Raw genomic sequence first — 20,301 nt, forward strand, 5'->3', positions numbered from 1 at the left:
AACTTGAAACAGAAATGTTTTCCACTTTGCATCAATCCAGTTTAACTGAGCTTCGGCCTGGAGAAGACAAGGTTGTTTCTGGATCATTTTCAAATGTCTTCTTCTTTACATGATAGAGCTTTAACTTGCATTTGAGGAATTTTACATTGAAAAATGATTCTGACACAGTCCCACAATTTTGAACCTCTGCCCATCTTCTGAGGAAATGTTTCTTTTTAATACCACTTACTTTTCCAGCCTTTTGTTGTCCCCGTCCTAACTTTTTTGAGACATTATCAAGAATCGCTGTGTGGCAGGCAGGAGATTGGACCCAAAATGCAGGACTCACAACACACGGAATGAACTCAAAATGCAGCTTTATTTGCTGACTCAAGGAAATGATACAAAACTAAACTAGATTGGGAAAATCTAAACTAATCTTCACAGAGAGGGACACAAGGGAACACACAACATGAGGGAGGATGTGACACAAGACTGAGGTAGATGCTGACTGTTAGGTTTTGTATTGTTGATTGTCATTTATGCTTAGAAATATCTACTTATATATGCTTAGAGGTGTATAATTAATTGTGTAGTGATAGGATGTGTGATCTTTAGCAGGCTGCAAAGGCTTGGTGTGCATTCCAGAGTGTTCTGGAATCCACACCTACATCCTGGGAGCATGGGAAGAGGTCGTACCTTGTTTTATTGTTTTATGGTAGGATAAACGTGGCTATATCTGTTTTAGGCTAAGTGCTTTTGTTTAGATAGACTGCTGGACTTTCCAGACCAGTAGGTTTAGGGAAGTTATTTATGGGGTCATACTCTGAGAGTATGACCCCATAAACCCCCATACGGCTGAGAGTCTGACGGAGGTCAAGTGGTGGAACGACACTTGGCTCCAGGCAGGTCTCCCTCATGCATGAGTAACATGAAGAACTTTGCCTACTTCGTGTCTTGCTTTGCTGTGTAATTATATTGTCTTCAACGTTCCAGCGAATAGGTTTAAGCTACAAACCTATCATTAATTGGTCCTTCGAGCCGGATCCCTGGAGTCGACATTCACCGAGGGGAGAAGAGACACACTGAAAGACTGACGTCAGCCAGGAAGTTCCTGTGGATTAACTGTCTGTCTTTCCTCCTCGATGAATGACGATCGGCGGGATCCGAGGCTGATATTACACGCTAAGCAACACCAAGTAAGTTCCTAGAGCCCGACTCTATAACCGTGTGGTTGTGCAGTCTCCGCCACTTTGTGAGGCGTTGAGAAGTTCGCTGCTTTGTGGAGCGATAAGTGAGTTTTTCGCTGCTTTGTGGAACGATAACTGAGTTCCTCGCTGCTTTGTGGAGCGAGAGGTGAGTTCTCCGCCACTTTGTGGGGCGTTGAGAAGTTCCACGGGGTCCAGACTGTGCTGGACAATAGGCCTATTTTGTGTTGTTGTTGTGTTTGAGTGTGTTTGTGTGGGTGGGTGCGGAGCAGAACACGTGGTCTGTGACACAGGCTCTTGTTGTTATCATGGGTTCCTAAGCAACCAAGAGTGCGTCAGAGGGTGACAGACGTTTATGTTGGACTTCGCTCCTGGCAGCGCAAAGTATTTAGTATTAGTAGTATTTTTTTTTTTTAAAAAAAGAGAGCGACGGCTCCTTAGCTGCGCGGGTACACGCGAGCCCAGGAGCTCAACGGCCGTGCGGGTTCACGCAGGCTGGGGAAAGTTAAAGGCCTATTTGTGTTGTTTGTGTACGTCTGTGTCAGTTGTTAAAAGTAATCTGCATTAAGCTTAGGGTTGCTCAAATTCAGTACAATGACATATGAGATGAAGTAAAATAGGTAAATATTTAAACTAATGATGTGCATAGAGGCACTTGACCTGTGTGAAAGACTGTCCTCTTATTATGAGCCAATGTTGAGATATAGAGCACACCTGTGAAAACAACTAATATGCTGAACCCTGTATAAAACAGCTGAAAACTACTTGATGGAGATGCTGAATTGAATATGAAAGTGCAAGTCTTTGCCACTGTGGGGCAAAGCACACAACCACTGTGTGAGGTTGCGTTGTGGTCTCTTCTGAGCTGATGAGCAAGCTACACATTATCAGATCAGGAGCTGGCTGAGAACTCTTCAAAGAGAGGGAAACAGAACTATGATAACTATGATAACTGGAGTGTGCAGCGTTTCCGTGAGCAGTTTTCCTGCATCTTGACTCATGTGTGTAGAGTGTTAGTAGCATCAGCATCATGTTTTTGTTTATTTGTTTTGTTGGGTTGAAAATAATTTAAAAAAACTTGTGATCTTATTTATGGATCACCATGGCACATGCCATTGGCCAAATGATTTATTTACGCAGATGAAAAAAGTGAGTGTGAATGTGTCTGATGTCACAGTGTTTTTGTGCGCTGTGTAAAAGTAATTGCCTCTGATTGTGAGAGCGGTGATTCTGCAGGTCACCAGCTATTAAAAAAAAAGAGTACAATAGAGACAAAATTTACATTGTAGATGAAAAATAATCATAGGAAAAAGGTTTTGTGTTTATCAGCCAAGAACAACTACAATCTCATTTTCTGCTTTTAAGAAAGGAGAGTTCACAAAAACAGAGAGAGAGTTGTGTGTTGATTAAGCAGTGATAATAATAATGAAAATGTCTTAGTTTGTCACTTTCAGATGAAAAGCAGACCTGAATCAATTTTCCACATGCAGCGGTCAGAAGAAAATTATAGTTTAACATCATTGGAAACGTTCAGGCTAAGTTTATTTACAGCTCCATGTGTCCCTCAATCTCACAAGCGAGCTCTCACTCCTCCCTGAAGACAAGGAATGCAGCTCCAAAGAGCAATAACATGGCAGATAAAGAGACAGCAGCAAAGTCCTGAGCAAAGAGTCCCAGCAAGCAGCAGCAGTGTGGACAAACAGCATCAGAGAAGAAGAGCAAATCCATCATCCTGCCTGATTGGATGAATGGCACTGTGTTTCCAACAAGCTGCAACTTCACTGTGCATGTAACAAGAACGTTTGAGGAGAACTGAGGAGACTGTTGGAGTTTGACATTTGCCACCTTTGGAGTAAAATGGCAAGAAGAGACAGTGGAACACAGGACAAAGCTGAAGAAGAACTGCCTGCTATTGGACTGTTGAAGTGGGAGAGGACAACAGAGTGAGAGGAGTGGTGAGAACACATAGGAATTTTGTTTTTAATATGGGAAATCAAAATTTGGGTTAGCAAACCTGGGGAAAAGAAAACTGACTGCTTAAGTTGGAAAATTGAGAAGGAGTCTGAAACACTGCAAAAAGAAACATACAAAATCACACACACAAGCAGAACATGCATTAACCCTACTAACACAAACACAAGAGAGCTCATGAAGATTAGACAACATCTTAAGCATGTGAGTCTTTTTATCATCTTGTCCAAGTCACTTAGTGTGATGTAAAGATCAGTGGACTCATAACACATTAGTTAAGAAATGATCAAATTATAGCAGAGAAGTGTGTAGGAAAGGCAGCTTTAAGAACATGCCCTGCTGGAGATGCAGCTCCACAGACATTGATTAAACCTGCCTAATAACACAAACACACATGCAATGAAGATCAGCTTGTTGTCTCTCATCAGTGTTAAAATAGTGTGAATTTAACAGACACTTGTTATCAAATGCTGAATTTATCCAATGAAAAAATTGACTCTCTAGGTTGCAGGACAACAGTTTAACTTTTGTGGGAAAAAAAATTCTGGTTTGACCAACCAGTGATCAGATAATAAATTTAGTAGTTAATACAGTAAATTGGGAGGTGCTTCCTGCTTGATTGATGCAGCACAAGTAATTTACTGTATGAGGGAAATTCTATTTTTGTGATAACATTTTGAACATGCATTTCTGTTGTCCTGTCAACTTAGTGGGTTAATAGCTGATATGCAAATTAGTTGATCGTTCTTAGATTAAGGAAAGGTGACTGAATTCTTGCACGAGTGAATGGGATGTGTTGGAGTTTGTTGTGTGTTGAGTGGAGACTCTAAAACACTGAGTTTCCTGTTTTGATGTGCGAGTGAATCCTGTACTTAGATACACAACTCTGAATACGTCAGAACAAACTTCTTTTGTGAAGTGCATGACAACATGTCACATGTTTTATGATGAAGGGAAAAAGGAAAACTGAATAAAATGGGTGTGTGGCCTAAATGAGTGAAGAGCACAGATCTGGGGATTAAACTCATAGCTAATAAGACGTTAGGCTTATGTTGTGTGTTGTGCAGCTGATGGTTGGTTTGGAGTGAATCTAGCTGATGATTTTTCTTTTGTTGTGAAGTTGAGCCTGCCAATCAGTATGATGGTATGATAAACCATGCTAATGGTATGATTTACCCTCCTGAGATGAGGAGCATGTGTCATGACTTAACAAGGCCTTTTTATTTTGTTACTTTCACTGTGCACTGAAAGTTTTGTTCGATAATCTCTGTTTGAGCAGATCTGCACGATTAGAACAGAAAGCGCTGTACGACACGTCGTCGAGAAAATTATTACAAGTGATCTTCTCCACATTAAAATGGGCTTGGGAGAAAGTCACTTATCTGGGACAATTAGAGAGTAATTTCCCGTCCAAAAAGGATTCAGCGAGGTAATCCGATCTAAAGTTCTTCTTTTTCTTTTTGAAATGACGTCATTTTGCTGAGAGTGGAAACGTAATGCGACGATCGATTCCACTATTAGCAAAGAAAGAAAGAATGAATGCATGAATGAATGAGTGAAAGAGAAAAAACAACTGATTGGTAAAAGCTGACAAAAGCTGACAAGGCTTGACCACTACTCAAGGTTAACCTCCACCTAGACAGGACAAAGGGGTGGATGAATCTATGTGTGTTTCCTTTTACAGGAGCAGAAAGATGACATCAACATTCGAGGTTGCGTGACGATTTAACCTTTTAAATGCCACTTTCTGTGTCTGTGCATCTACCAGGGGTGTTATTCACTACCTTGTGTTGCTCACAGAGGAAACTGTGAGAAAGAGTGTATACATCTGCGCAGCGCTAACATTTGCATTTTCTTTTCTACAGCATTACAGTTCTTCATGTGAATTGATCATGTGATTTATACCAGGACAGCTGGTTGATGTTTTTTCCTACTACAGGATTTCTGGGTTTTTGTGTGAAGAAAACTGTGTTTATAGGTTATGAGTGGTGATGCTGTTACACTGTGTTTTTGGGAAAATGTGAAGGTTACTTTGACAATGTGAATAACATGTGAGAAATTTTCTGTGTTGAAAACTAGTGTCACTTCTTTCCACAGCTATGGATGGTTAACTTTATGGTCCTTTTATAGCACCTCTGGAACCTGTCGACCTGCGTCTGACCACCGGGATGGTCAATGTGTATTGCTAATGTTTGTTTTTCTAAGAGTACATGTAGAGAATTCAGCAGAAGCGGACAAGTGACATGAGAAAAACAAATAAGAGATGCAGTGTTTATGGAATAGTTAAATATGGGGCTCATTAGCTGCCCACTTTTGAGCTCCTAGTGATTGATGAGTGGAGTGACTTTGCTTAAGGGAAGTCACTGATTACATTAATGTTAACTGAGTACATGGGATGATCCATGTCTGAGGCAAATTATGGTAATAATTGTAGTTTACTGATTTGAGAAAACCTGCACATGATACTTGTCTTGCTGATGTTGAATGCTTTATTACTCTTATGATACAATTGTTTACAAGTGTGAAGTTTGATTTCACTTCCAGATCTGTTTTCCAGGCCATGATGGTGTGTATGCAGGCCCCTGGCAGAGCCAGGTGTTAAGCAAACTTAATATGCAAAACACGCTAACATCTTTTATTGCAGGGTTACGGAGCTACTCCAGAGGAGACACCCTGATGTTGCCTGGGACGTGATCTAGCTAACCCTTTTCTTTAAGACAGGAATCTAGGTTTGATGAGTTGACTCATCAAACCTAGGGAGTGTCCATGCGTCAAGAGGAGGGGTCCAGGATTAACATGAAACAATGTTTTCTATTATTGTTGCAGTGATTTGTGTGATTAACAGTTCATTTATGGGTATCAAACCTATGCAAGTGGTGCATCCATGTTCAGATGAGGCTTTGATGGCCTATAAGTGAAGTTCACTGAACTAAAGAATGTGGTTTGATGGTTGTTGACATGCTCTCCAAATAGAAGTTTTTTCTCCTAGCAAGGAAATACAGGTGCAGCAGTCAAAGTATTGCTGGAAGGAATCTCCTGAGAAATCTCCAGAGGCCCAGTAAGAAACAAGAACCATTCCAGGCATGGCTGACAGTCCAGGCAGTGGTTGAGGTCAAAGGTCGAGCTGTTTGGGCCCATCATGAGATCAGATTCCGGAGCCACAGCAAGGAACTGAAGCTGCGTTGGAATGAGAGCTGTGCCAAGGGGGCTTTCCAGAGGCCAACAGAGGAGATTGTGGACAACAGACGGGCACCTGAAGGATGAGGGGAGCGTGCCAAGCTCCATCGACAGCGCAGAGGGAGTCTAAGGATGGCATCGTGATTCTGTGAAAAGCACATGAACCAGAAGCTATGGTGGTGATAACAGCAGTTTCCTATGAACATCACCTAATGCTGTGCCACTGTACTGTGCATATGATGACACTCTGAAGACTGCTGGGATCTTAACAGCAGTAAGATAACTGGACCCAGCACCCTTTCCACAGAGGGGTTTTTCTGCAAAGCATGGACAATGGAGGAGTCATAAGTATCCCCCTCGCAGGACGAAGGCCTGAAGTGAGGTGATGGGGGTTGGTAGAGGACATAAAACTAGAGTGCTGAAGAGGTCTGCAGCTTTGGAGATAGCTGAGACCCATGTTGACAAACAACAAAACTAACTGGTATGTCTGAATGTCTATTCTACATACAGTACATTTGGACTCTGGTCCTATGGACAGTGATGGAAACAATTGGAAGAGACATTTATGACGCCCTGCAGAACTTAAACCACTCTGCAGAGAGACATGTGATTTGCACGCCCAGAGGAGCACCACCAAGCTGAGATGTTTTTGAAAATGTTAATTTCTTATTTTAACTATTAAATTAACAATTCATTTGTTTGCTCGTAGGATGCAGTTTGCCATTGGATGAGATCAATGAGGAATGGGATAACTGCTAATACATTTGTTAAACTGTGTACTTTTACAGTAATTTAGAGTGATTGACATATGCTGTGTATAAAAATGTTTGCACTGAAACTTTCAGACATGAGGTGATCATAACTGGGAACTTTTCTAGCATAAAGGTCAAAAAGGGGGGAATGTTAGGTTTTGTATTGTTGATTGTCATTTATGCTTAGAAATATCTACTTATATATGCTTAGAGGTGTATAATTAATTGTGTAGTGATAGGATGTGTGATCTTTAGCAGGCTGCAAAGGCTTGGTGTGCATTCCAGAGTGTTCTGGAATCCACACCTACATCCTGGGAGCATGGGAAGAGGTCGTACCTTGTTTTATTGTTTTATGGTAGGATAAACGTGGCTATATCTGTTTTAGTCTAAGTGCCTTTTGTTTAGATAGACTGCTGGACTTTCCAGACCAGTAGGTTTAGGGAAGTCATTTATGGGGTCATACTCTGACCCCCCCCACACACACACACAGTATTCTTTGTTCACATGTATACCTATGGAAGATGTTATATGTTAATGACCCTATGCATATTCATGTAACCACAATAAAAGGAGTGCTATGGGGAACCTGGCTGAGAGTCTGATGGAGGTCAAGTGGTGGAACGACACTTGGCTCCAGGCAGGTCTCCCTCATGCATGAGTAACATGAAGAACTTTGCCTACTTCGTGTCTTGCTTTGCTGTGTAATTATATTGTCTTCAACGTTCCAGCGAATAGGTTTAAGCTATAAACCTATCACTGACCTTCACAATAAAACAGGAAACATGATGTGGGAGTGAAGGAGAGGCAGACAAGGACAGACATGACGCGCTGGGGAAACATGGAAAACATAACCGAATAAAACATGAAGGGAAACATGGCACAAGAACTCACACCACAATATAAACACAGACACATAGGGAGACACAGAGGGCAGAGACACAAAGGGGAATCCAATAAACTAAACTGAACAACCTAGGAACCTAGGAATATACAGTGGGGCAAAAAAGTATTTAGTCAGCCACCGATTGTGCAAGTTCCCCCACTTAAAATGATGACAGAGGTCAGTAATTTGCACCAGAGGTACACTTCAACTGTGAGAGACAGAATGTGAAAAAAAAATCCATGAATTCACATGGTAGGATTTGTAAAGAATTTATTCGTAAATCAGGGTGGAAAATAAGTATTTGGTCACCTCAAACAAGGAAAATCCCTGGCTCTCACAGACCTGTAACGTCTTCTGTAAGAAGCTTTTCTGTCCCCCACTTGTTACCTGTATAAATGGCACCTGTTTGACCTCATCATCTGTATAAAAGACACCTGTCCACAGCCTCAACCAGTCAGACTCCAAACTCCGCCATGGCCAAGACCAAAGAGCTTTCGAAGGACACCAGGAAAAGAATTGTAGACCTGCACCAGACTGGGAAGAGTGAATCTACAATAGGCAAGCACCTTGGTGTGAAAAAATCAACTGTGGGAGCAATCATCAGAAAATGGAAGACATACAAGACCACTGATAATCTCCCTCGATCTGGGGCTCCACGCAAGATCTCATCCCGTGGGGTCAAAATGATCATGAGAACGGTGAGCAAAGATCCCAGAACCACACGGGGGGACCTGGTGAATGACCTGCAGAGAGCTGGGACCAAAGTAACAAAGGTCACCATCAGTAACACACTACAACGGCAGGGAATCAAATCCCGCAGTGCCAGACGTGTTCCGCTGCTGAAGCCAGTGCATGTCCAGGCCCGTCTGAAGTTTGCCAGAGAGCACATGGATGATACAGCAGAGGATTGGGAGAATGTCATGTGGTCAGATGAAACCAAAGTAGAACTTTTTGGTATAAACTCAACTCGTCGTGTTTGGAGGAAGAAGAATACTGAGTTGCATCCCAAGAACACCATACCTACTGTGAAGCATGGGGGTGGAAACATCATGCTATGGGGCTGTTTTTCTGCCAAGGGGACAGGACGACTGATCCGTGTTAAGGACAGAATGAATGGGGCCAAGTATCGTGAGATTTTGAGCCAAAACCTCCTTCCATCAGTGAGAACTTTGAAGATGAAACGAGGCTGGGTCTTCCAACATGACAATGATCCAAAACACACCGCCCGGGCAACAAAGGAGTGGCTCCGTAAGAAGCATTTGAAAGTCCTGGAGTGGCCTAGCCAGTCTCCAGACCTCAACCCCAAAGAAAATCTGTGGCGGGAGTTGAAAGTCCGTGTTGCTCGGCGACAGCCCCAAAACATCACTGCTCTTGAGAAGATCTGCATGGAGGAATGGGCCAAAATACCAGCTACTGTGTGTGCAAACCTGGTAAAGACCTATAGTAAACGTTTGACCTCTGTTATTGCCAACAAAGGTTATGTTACAAAGTATTGAGTTGTATTTTTGTTATTGACCAAATACTTATTTTCCACCCTGATTTACGAATAAATTCTTTACAAATCCTACCATGTGAATTCATGGATTTTTTTTTCACATTCTGTCTCTCACAGTTGAAGTGTACCTCTGGTGCAAATTACTGACCTCTGTCATCATTTTAAGTGGGGGAACTTGCACAATCGGTGGCTGACTAAATACTTTTTTGCCCCACTGTATATTGAACTAACAAAATACAAAAACAGAAGAAAACTAAGAACGCTTGGTCAACATGACTCAGGACCATGACAGACATATTGCTGCCATCAAATTCAAGTCATTGAGCAGTAATATATTCAAAGATATTGACATTTGTTGTTTTTCAAAATCAATGACTTAAAGAGTAATTATAAATTAGCAGCTTACTGTTACGTCAAACGGCATTCCTGGTTTGAAATATTTGGGTGTTTTCTTGAAGTTGATGGTGTAGGGTGATTTGACAATTTGGATGCCTCTCAGCTCTGCTTCCACCATCTCACTACCTGTTTGGGAACGTACACATTCATAGATTTTAAATATGAGTTCAAATTTACCATCCTTCTAACCCTTCTGCCACAAAGGACTTTAACTCACTTTGGCCCATTTGGCCCTACGTAAGTCTGGTTAAAGAGCCAGTTGCAATACATGGTTCATGGATATTCAATACAAACAATATTCTATTGTTTGTATTCCTCCCCCCCTCCTCCCCCCCCCCCCCCACCCCAAAAAAACCCCCAAACAAACCAAAAAACAGAACATAAATTAGACTAATAATAGGCTAATTAAGCTAATTTATCTATACTAGTATTTGAGTCTTGGGGAACTCAAAGTTCAAATGATGTGTAAACAAACAAACTAATTCATATTTTAGGCCCCCGACTTATAAGTTAAATAGTGTCTTTTTCTTACCACTCTCTGTCAACACACTGACAGCAGCAAATATAAAGTTTCCTTCCAAATCATTGATGTTTGGAAAAGTCTGTGCAATGTGTTCCTTTTTCAGTGTAACGGTTCCTTCTCCTTCATTGATCTGCCATGGCATAACACAAAAATGGGTCATTCAGTAGGAACCTTTTTTTTATTCTCATTTCACAAAGAGAAAAGCCTTTTATGGAATTATTTTTAAGGATTTCAAAGTTAGGGTCAAATAACAACTGGACAATAATACAATGTGTCAAAATTGTTGGGGTTTTTTTTTGGGGGGGGGGGGCACTAAATATTTCTCATGCAATTTCTAGTGCAAGTCTTTGTCTTATTTTAGGAAACTGGGCAATGATTGAAATCACAAAAGATAAAAATAAAACACACAGAGACTTGTCAAATAGGCAGTTATTCATTATTGTTATTATTTATTATTAAAAGAATGAATGTTTACTCACCTCCACTCTTTGAAGAGAACTTGGAATGCCGTTTTTTGTATTACCAACTATAACTCCAAACACCACAAAGGCTGTGCCAACCACCTTTTTACCAAATAGATATCTAAAATCACAAATAAACCATTAACTTGCAATCAAGAAACAACAACTCAAACATGTTATTTCCATGATTTTATAAATTAAACTGTGTCCACAAATCAAAAGCCTTCATATACGTCGCTTTGATGTTGATGGTGAGCTCATCACTGTCCACATAGAAAAAGGGGACGGATGTCAGTTTAACCTCAAAACTGGGAAGCACTGCAAAATAATACTCATTAAGTGTCCAGTGAAGCGAAAAGGGAAATTTTTGTTGGCTATTTTTAAACAAACTCACCATATTCTTTCACTTCAAATTCTGCCTCAAAGGTTTGCTTTAAGTTGGTGTTAAATTTTGACACCACCTTCCACGGTCCTGTACTACATATACAAACAGACACACATAGATGTACATAAAGAACACATAGTTCAGTGTTGATGTGTTTATAAGATACATAAATTTGAGATCCCTCTCAGTGTGGAGCATTAGGGAAAAATTACCTTACAATTTCAGGGAGGAAATAACTTCCATAGTAGATTCCTGACACTACAAGGACAAGCTTTGATTCTAAAATAATTCCATCAGGGTTCTAGAAATAAGAAAATTAAACCTAAAATTAGGAGAGAGCATCAATAAAACACTCAATATATTTTATAATTTTTAACATTTCTACAGCTTCCTAAAAACAGGTAATTTGTAATTATTAACTATATGGTTTATCTAAAAGTTTCAGTTTATGTTTTCATGGCAACTTGTATTACAGCATAAGTGTTGGAGAAATCTTTATGTTTTATATGTTTTAGTGACATTATTGGAGATCATTATTTTGTAAATGTTTTATACTCTCAGTGATAGATTTTGTAATGATGTAGTTAAATGAAAGATAACAATACCACAATATCAACAACAACAGAAGTATCAGTTCCCGGTTGATAGTTCTTGTCTGCCGGCTCCATATTTGGCCTCATTGCAAAAATCCTGTAAAGGACTGTGACAGAGAGACAAATAGAGAAACACTTTGTTTAATTACTGTGTTTATTTCAGATTCCCCTGTCAACTAGTTAGCACATGACATCTAACAAGAAGAAACACTAATTCTACAACCATGGAACCATCAATAAATGGATGATAGGCATTAAACCGAGAAACTGACAACTCTGCTGCTGCCTGCTGTGATTTTAAAAAATATAAAATTATACAATAGCTATTAATGATCTACTTCCAACCCAAGAAATAGAAATGTAAACAACGAATGTCGGACCCGACCACATTTCAACACTCGTTAACTTTATTTTGGTTGCTGTTCACAACAATACTCAGCTGCAGCTTTGCAGTTGCCAGCCACACACACCAACAACAACAACTCAGTCGAGGCGTGATGAGCCGATGCAGTGATGGTGTGTCAGCCTCCCTGCAGTGACGCCACATATCACGCCTCGCCACAAGGAAAAGATGTATTCTTGATGTATCTAATGAAAATTAAATCAACTCTCTGACAAGCTTCATCTCCCATGATCTGAACTACATAAACTGCTAAAAGGTTAAAGTTCTGTCCAGTGATGATGACCATATCATTTTGTGTTGGTGTTGGTTTGTGTATCTCATCAGTAATGGAGTAAAGGACTCACCGGTGGTACTGGGAGTATAGATAGTCTTGTCAGTCTGGATGAAGATGTACCCATATTGAAGGGAGATTAACACAATCTTCTCCAGTGTTTGGGTACCAAACTCTCCTTGTAGGTGAACATACTGTTTTATATTGGGATCATTGCTGAAGTGCTCAGCAGGGATCTGGGGAAAGAGAGACAGTGTGAAGGGAAAAGCTAGAGATATAATATTCCTTTAAAAAAACTTGTGAATCAAGATATCTGTGTCATGCGAGAGAGAGAGAGAGAGAGAGAGAGAGAGAGAGAGAGAGAGAGAGAGAGAGAAAGAAAGAAAGAAAGAAAGAAAGAAAGAAAGAAAGAAAGAAAGAAAGAAAGAACATCTGTCAGGAAAAATCCAGGTTGAAAAGCACAAAAATTGGAAAAGCTGGGATACAATTTCTGGAAGAGTGAAAACTGCTGAGAAAAAGGTGACAGATGTACATAAAAAAAAACTGGGGCTGGGCTGAAAATTGAGACATTTGGTGAGCAGAAGAGCTAATGCACAGCTGACAAACATTTCCCAGAGATCTTTCAATGTAATATTTTTGATGCCATAATTATTGCTATATTGTCAGTACTAATAATAATAGATCTAGTGCAGCAGGAATTCCATATCTTAATTTGGGAAACTTCTCTTTTCGTTAAATTTAAATAACACTGTAACAGATTTCACTGTAATATAAACAAGTTCACATTATGTGACTTTATTGGATCCTATATACTGATTAGTTAAAAATCTCATGTTTTAACTTTCTTGATCATCTTTACATACGCTTATAATTTATAACAAATGAACCAAGGCTCATGGGTCTAAGATTGGCACCAGTGATTAAGACCACAAGCTCATAAGTAAAACATTTACAGAAGTCATGAACCAAGTAACATGTGGAACTATTTTTTTTTTCATATTATTTTCTAATTCTATTTACAATAATTTTGTACCCCCAGGAGTTGACAATTGCTGTTCATTAGAAAGAATACAGGTTTTCTCTCTCTTTTTTTTTATTTTAGTATTTTAGGCTCCCTGGTTAGTTAAGTACAATATAAAATTATTTTAGAAAACATATTGCATTACATTGTTGTTAAACACTAACGCACTTGGGAATTTGGATGTCCCAACTGATAATGTTTATGAAAACCTGCATGGTAATAAGGATGTTTCTGAGATGCGAGACTTAGTAATACTTACCATAATTTTTCCAATACCCTGGAATTTGTTTTCCTTAGTAAGGGTCACAGTTGTTGATGCCAGCGTCCTGTCTTGTCTTGGAAAGTTCCTCACAATGATACGGACATTAACATTTTCTTCACCAGCATTATCTTGAATTTCAACAAAGATGTTTTCTTCACTTCCTACTCGCAGGAGATTGGGGGCAGACATCACCTTCCTGAAGACAGAAGACAGCGTTGGACAATGTAGCCCAGCTTATTCTGTATGTAACAAACTTCATGATTTATTCAATTAGTCATTCATTTGGTAAAATAAATCATCATTTTTTATAGAGAAGATAAATTCTACCAAAACTAAGAGTTTTCAGTCATATTGTAGCCCTGTGCAAGAGTACATAAAAACAATGGCTGTTGATGCTAATGTCTAACACCAGCATGCCAACTCTTCTGCTTACTTTTGGAGCTTGACTAAAGGGGTGCGTTTAAAAAAATCGATTTGCTGATTCATATCAATTTTACCTTGAATAACGTGATGTCAATTCATTAAATCCTGTTTTTTCCTTTTTAAAATATAAATTTTAAAAATTTTGCCAGAAACACCAGAATCTCATTTTAAAGCTCACAAAACTATGTCAACAACTGCGAAACAGTTAAAACAGGGAATGATTAAAGAGCAGGTAAACTGATTCAGCAAAAAAGATGCAAACACAAAGCATGACCCAATGGCATGTACACGGTCATGCCTCAGGCACTGAAAGACGAAATCTCACAGATTTCGATGCTGCAGGTTTTGTTACTCTCCGACCAAAATGAACTGAACCAGCAGCGTTTGATAAATATTGTCATGAATTCCCTTTTTTTTGCTTCCACCGTGATAAAATTGCATTCCCCGCACGGCTCTCTCTCTCAATGTATTTTTAAAGGGGCTACATGCTAAAAAGCCAGGCCAGGAAAGTCTCCTTCGTGGTGTTCTGTATTTTCTTCTCAGTTACTTTGACACAAAGGCATCTGTTGTGATGCGTACAGCTCTGATGAAGTCTTACAAGTGTCAGATATGTTTTTAATCATAGATATAAAAATACTGATATGTACTGATAAATAATTACAATATTTCTGATTGTCTGAGTCAAAATTTAATTTAATTGAATCAAATCGAAACGGAATCCTGTGAATCAGAATTGAATCAGTTATAGAAATAACCAAAAAGTGTCAAAATTGTAGAGAAAACATACCACAAAGCAAATTATTATAAATTCAACATCTACTTGGTTTCTTTTCAATTCAATTCAATTCAATTCAATTTTATGTGTCCAGTACTGCATTTATAGATCCTAAGGGCTTCACAGTCACATTTTTTTTAAAATGAAGTCACTATATTTACATATGTGACATCATATAAAATATATATGTAAAAACTATATGTAAAAAATTACATATATTTACACACAAAAATAACTGCTATACTTTGTTTAGTTCTTTCCAGTTTAAAATGTCCTTGCACTGGATAAACAAAACATTTCATCCTTGTTCTGGGCAATGTTTGCTGTGTGTGTTGCAATTCACCTCTGTGCAAACTTAGTGTGTGGTAATTTACCAGCATTTGAAAGACTGTTGTACCTTGACTTGCTTTATACAAATAAACTGGACAAAACTGGATAAATATTCATTAATCATTATGTATCCTATCCACCACAGAAAATTGCTAGTTGCGAACATTTTAATTTGGTTTCAGAATACAGTTAAAACTGGACATTTGAGACAGTCATCATATGAGTTTATTCTATGCTTTAAAATCATTCAGTTTATAACAATAAGGATTTGTAGTTTACGTGCAGAATATTAAACTTAAAGCACTGAGAATTATGATCAGAACGTAAAAAGGTGCTAGTGTCATTTTAACAGTGTAGTCAGACTCATAATAATTAATTTTAAACAGGCGTTAAGACACTTAAACTTACATTGGAGATCCACTAGCCAGAGAAATGAAACAGAAAAAAACCACAAAGTCCAGGAGCAACCGCTCGCTCCGATACATCCTCCTGCCTGATCCCATATCTGCTGAGTGCAGCCTCTCTATCTGAGACAAGCTTTTATGGAGTAGCTTGATCCTCCTGCACCTTACGTCTCTTCCAGTGATAGGAGAGCTTAGCAGTGACTTGTGACTGTCTTAAAACTACGCCCATATACACAACTGAAACTGTATTTGAATGTAATTGTTTGACTTATTCATAAATACAAAAAAAAAAACAAAACAATTATGAGGAAATATTTAATAGTGTATATATTTTTACGGAGCCCCGCAGGGGACATGGGAGAAAAAAAAAATTAAGACGGACTTTTACGAGATCTCACAAAACTAACTCGGGATCTCGCAAAACTTTTGCGAGATCTCGCAAAACAAACTCGGGATCTCGCAAAAGTTTTGCGAGATCTCACAAAAGTTGAATTCCAACAATGGCGGCAGCTACTTAGTTGTAATATTACTCTTTCTGGGTCACAAAATACACTTTTAAGATATTTTGAGGCGTGAATGTAGTTGTGTAAACGTCAGATACCTGCTCGGTTTACAAGACATCACATATTTGCAAAAGTGCTCCGATGTTTTTGGAGATCTGACACCCACTAGCTCGAAGCTAACGGGAGGTCGAGACCTACTACAGCCGGGAGGAACACCGCTTTCCTGGCACATTGTGCCTCGACCTCCCGGTCGGCTTCGAGCTGGCAGCCTCCGAAGAATGCGGCTAAAACTTTTGCTAGATCTCGCAAAACTTTTGCGAGATCCCGAGTTTGCTTTGCGAGATTTTGCAAAAGTTTTTGCGAGATCTCGCAAAAGTCCGTCTTAATTTTTTTTTCTCCCATGTCCCCTGCGGGGCTCCATATATTCTCATGGTATCCTTTAACAATTTTAAATAGTTTTTTATTGATAACATTTTTTTAATATATTAAGATGTGAATATACTAAAGTTCTCAAAAGAATGTAGTCAAGTAAGAATTACAACATTTTATGGTGATTTTCAGTTGAGTAGAGTACTTATTCTATTAAACTTACTCATTATCATCTTTAATATCTTCAACAACAGTGGTTATTAACATTTCTTTCCAAAATATTTCAGTAGTATAGTATAGTAAGAATATTTCAGCCATCACATCAAATTAGTATCTTTCCAAATGTGCAATGAAAAATGACATTTTAAATGGTAAATGGACTTGTTCTTATATAGCGCTTTTCTACTCTTCTGAGCACTCAAAACGCTTTACACAACTTGCGCATTCACCCATTCGCACAAGCACATTTTTCTAGGTGCTTTCTAAGTAACATTCACACACACTCATACTCCGATGGGTGCATCGGAGAGCAATTTGGGGTTAGTATCTTGCCAAAGGATATTTGGCATGCAGACTAGGGGAAGCCAGGAAGCGAACCACCAACCTTCTGATCAGTAGATGACCTGCTCTACCGCCTGAGCTACAGCTAATGAAAAGATGGCTCTCGGAGATGTATTTGACTTACCCTGTTGCATCTTTATATTATATTTATGTTAGATTTTTCTTTTTTTCTCTTTTTTTAAAAAAAACTTGTTTTTCCACAGAATAAATGATGCAGATTTCAATTCTGTTATATTTTTTTTAATGTTTTGGGGATTGTTAAATTCATTACTTGTTGACAGTTTGACAGGTCTTTTGGATTGTCCAATAAATATTGCAATTCCTTTTTTAAAGATCTTCTATCTGTTATTGTAACAGGCAATTTAAATTATGTCTAAATTATTTACTGCATTTAATAGAAATATTAAACAAAAAATATAATTGAAAAACAAATATCATTATAGCATCATGAAGAAATTTAAAAACAGCAGTAGCCTACCATTTAATTGTTGTAAAACTTGTTCAATTCCTTTAAAAAAAGGCTTTACTGACAATAGTAGAACAGGATAGCAAACTATTACTGTTGTAAAGCCAGAGAAAAAAAAACCAACAACAGTTATTTAAAATTGTATGTCTATTCAAATTAATGTTCAATCCATTCCTTTGTGGTTTTGAATGGGGGATTAAGTCCACTTCCAAAAAAATCTAATTTTTTTAACAGATTACATTGTAAAAAAACAAAAAAAAAAAACCCATGATAAGGTTCAAAAGATTATTTCAGGTTTTATATTATAGGTAAATGGCCTGTATTTGTATAGCACTTTACTAGTCCCTAAGGACCCCAAAGTGCTTTACACATTCAGTCATCCACTCATTCACACACACATTCACACACTGGTGATGGCAAGCTAGCCACAGCCACCCTGGGGCGCACTGACAGAGGCGAGGGTGCCGGACACTGGCGCCACCGGACCCTCTGACCACCACCAGTAGGCAACGGGTGAAGTGTCTTGCCCAAGGACACAACGACCGAGACTGTCCTCAAACCGGCAAGTTTTTTCCAGCATTTGAAAGACTGTTGTACCTTGACTTGCTTTATACAAATAAACTGGACAAAACTGGATAAATATTCATTAATCATTATGTATCCTATCCACCACAGAAAATTGCTAGTTGCGAACATTTTAATTTGGTTTCAGAATACAGTTAAAACTGGACATTTGAGACAGTCATCATATGAGTTTATTCTATGCTTTAAAATCATTCAGTTTATAACAATAAGGATTTGTAGTTTACGTGCAGAATATTAAACTTAAAGCACTGAGAATTATGATCAGAACGTAAAAAGGTGCTAGTGTCATTTTAACAGTGTAGTCAGACTCATAATAATTAATTTTAACAGTGTAAAATTGTTCAACAAACACTAAAACACCAGACATTATGATACAGACTTGTGATTTGCACCCAAGTTTTTTCGAAATTCTATACGCAAAAAGTGAGCGCGAGAGCCCTCGGTGCGCCTGCTTGCTGCTGAAGTCAAATTAAACTTTATTGTCATCTCCGCTACAGTCCAGTATATAGAAAGACGAGACGACGAGGCTCCAGTTACAGCAGTGCAAGTAAACAAACAATAAATATAAGAAGAGTAAGAAAATAAATATACACTTTAGGACTAGGGGTAAAGGGATCTATAAAAATTTAAAATTTATATTTTATAGTTTGATGATTTAAAGTCTCACACGCAACCCGTCGAAAGGGGAGGGGCCCTGCTGCTTCCAAATAGAGCACATTTCATTCATAATGTTGTAAATCCAAGCCTATTATGTATTCATGATTTGAAATACACCCTAGACAAAGTGAATCTGTGAACTAAGGTGTAGGTCTATTAGGTCATGTTGTGGTGATCCCCATGTTGGGGGATGTGTGTTCATACTGGAGTGCAAAATTTAAACCAATGGAAGATGGACAAGAAAAGTTCAAAGCCATCAGGTGCTCAGTTTATAAAAAAGAGAAAATGAATGGAGAAACGAGCATAAGATACAGGTAAGCAGATGTGTGATTGGATAATGGCAGGTTATGTAGCCTGAAACTATCAGAATCAGAATACTTTATTAATCCCTAAGGAAATTATGTGGGCTACAGTTGCTCCAGGAAGAAATGGTAAAAATAGTAACAGTAACAGACTAAACTCAAAATAATACATTATGTTATAGATTTTAATATTAATTAGTCATTGTCAGTTGTTGACTTTTCCTGTTCTCATTGTATGACGAATTATGATGGCTGTTTGGTAGCTGTTTGCATACTATGCATACTCTCTCTCTCTCCTCATATATGTGTGTGTGTATGTTTCATAAAACAAAATTTTAATGTTAATGGCCAATCCTTAATATGTTTTGTGTGTGTGTGTGTGTGTGTGTTGGGGGGGGGGGGGGGGGGGGGGGGGGGGGGAGGCGCCAGAGGGAGTGTTTGCCCAGGGCGCCAAACAGGCTAGGACCACCACTGCACACACTTTGTAGAGGGCATATGACGTTTTTGTTTGTGGCTATAATTTCTGCTTGCCTTATCACAGTGGGGTATCGACCACTAATATGGCCCCAAAAAGTAAATTTACTGAAAATGAATCTGAATACCGCAAGTGCTTCAAACAGCATGACTCATTCAGTCATTCACACCCATTCTATTTAACATCCACACATATTCATACTCTGATGGATGCATTGGAGACAACCAACAAACTTCCACTTAGTGGATGTCCTGATCTACATCCTGAGTTACAGCCACCCTAAATACAGTGTTCTTAAAATGTAATATGGAGAAATATTGTTTGTTTTTCCACAAAATTACCAAAAGAATTATGCTTACAGCCTAAAATTACAAAATTACATCCAGCATAATTTGTGTCCCCTTTTTGTGAAAAATATTCAGGATTTAGGTACTACTTAGAATTACTTATTCACTCTTTAACTGTAACTACAGTGTAATTATTTCTATTTCTAAAATATAAGGTGTTAAAAAGTGATACACAATTTCCAATTACTTACACAGCATTTAAAATTACTATTATTATTTCAAAAGTTTTATTCTTTGTTGTGCTTGTTACATTTCAAATATATTAGAAATGCGAGAAATTTTTCAACCACCATAAACTTAATAAAAGACACTAAGAGCCAGTAC

At 38.5% G+C, this 20,301-nt stretch overlaps 1 protein-coding gene across 1 annotated transcript in view; it reads right to left on the bottom strand.

Moving 5' to 3' along the window:
- LOC102775721 (complement C3-like) overlaps positions 1-15,873 on the bottom strand; it is a 39,127-nt gene extending 23,254 nt beyond the window's left edge. Inside the window, exons 1-10 of the mRNA XM_087841940.1 lie at positions 15,717-15,873; positions 13,778-13,976; positions 12,571-12,733; positions 11,836-11,930; positions 11,443-11,531; positions 11,240-11,322; positions 11,079-11,163; positions 10,864-10,966; positions 10,394-10,514; positions 9,872-9,987 (exon numbers count right to left, since the gene is read on the bottom strand). Coding sequence (XP_087698066.1) covers positions 9,872-9,987; positions 10,394-10,514; positions 10,864-10,966; positions 11,079-11,163; positions 11,240-11,322; positions 11,443-11,531; positions 11,836-11,930; positions 12,571-12,733; positions 13,778-13,976; positions 15,717-15,811 — 1,149 coding nt within the window. The 5' untranslated portion in view covers positions 15,812-15,873. The remainder of the gene's footprint in view (positions 1-9,871; positions 9,988-10,393; positions 10,515-10,863; positions 10,967-11,078; positions 11,164-11,239; positions 11,323-11,442; positions 11,532-11,835; positions 11,931-12,570; positions 12,734-13,777; positions 13,977-15,716) is intronic.
- Positions 15,874-20,301: the final 4,428 nt, after the last annotated feature.

This window comes from Neolamprologus brichardi, chromosome 6 (genome assembly GCF_056152115.1).
Source record: "Neolamprologus brichardi isolate AB-2024 chromosome 6, ASM5615211v1, whole genome shotgun sequence".
Lineage (NCBI taxonomy): Eukaryota > Metazoa > Chordata > Actinopteri > Cichliformes > Cichlidae > Neolamprologus > Neolamprologus brichardi.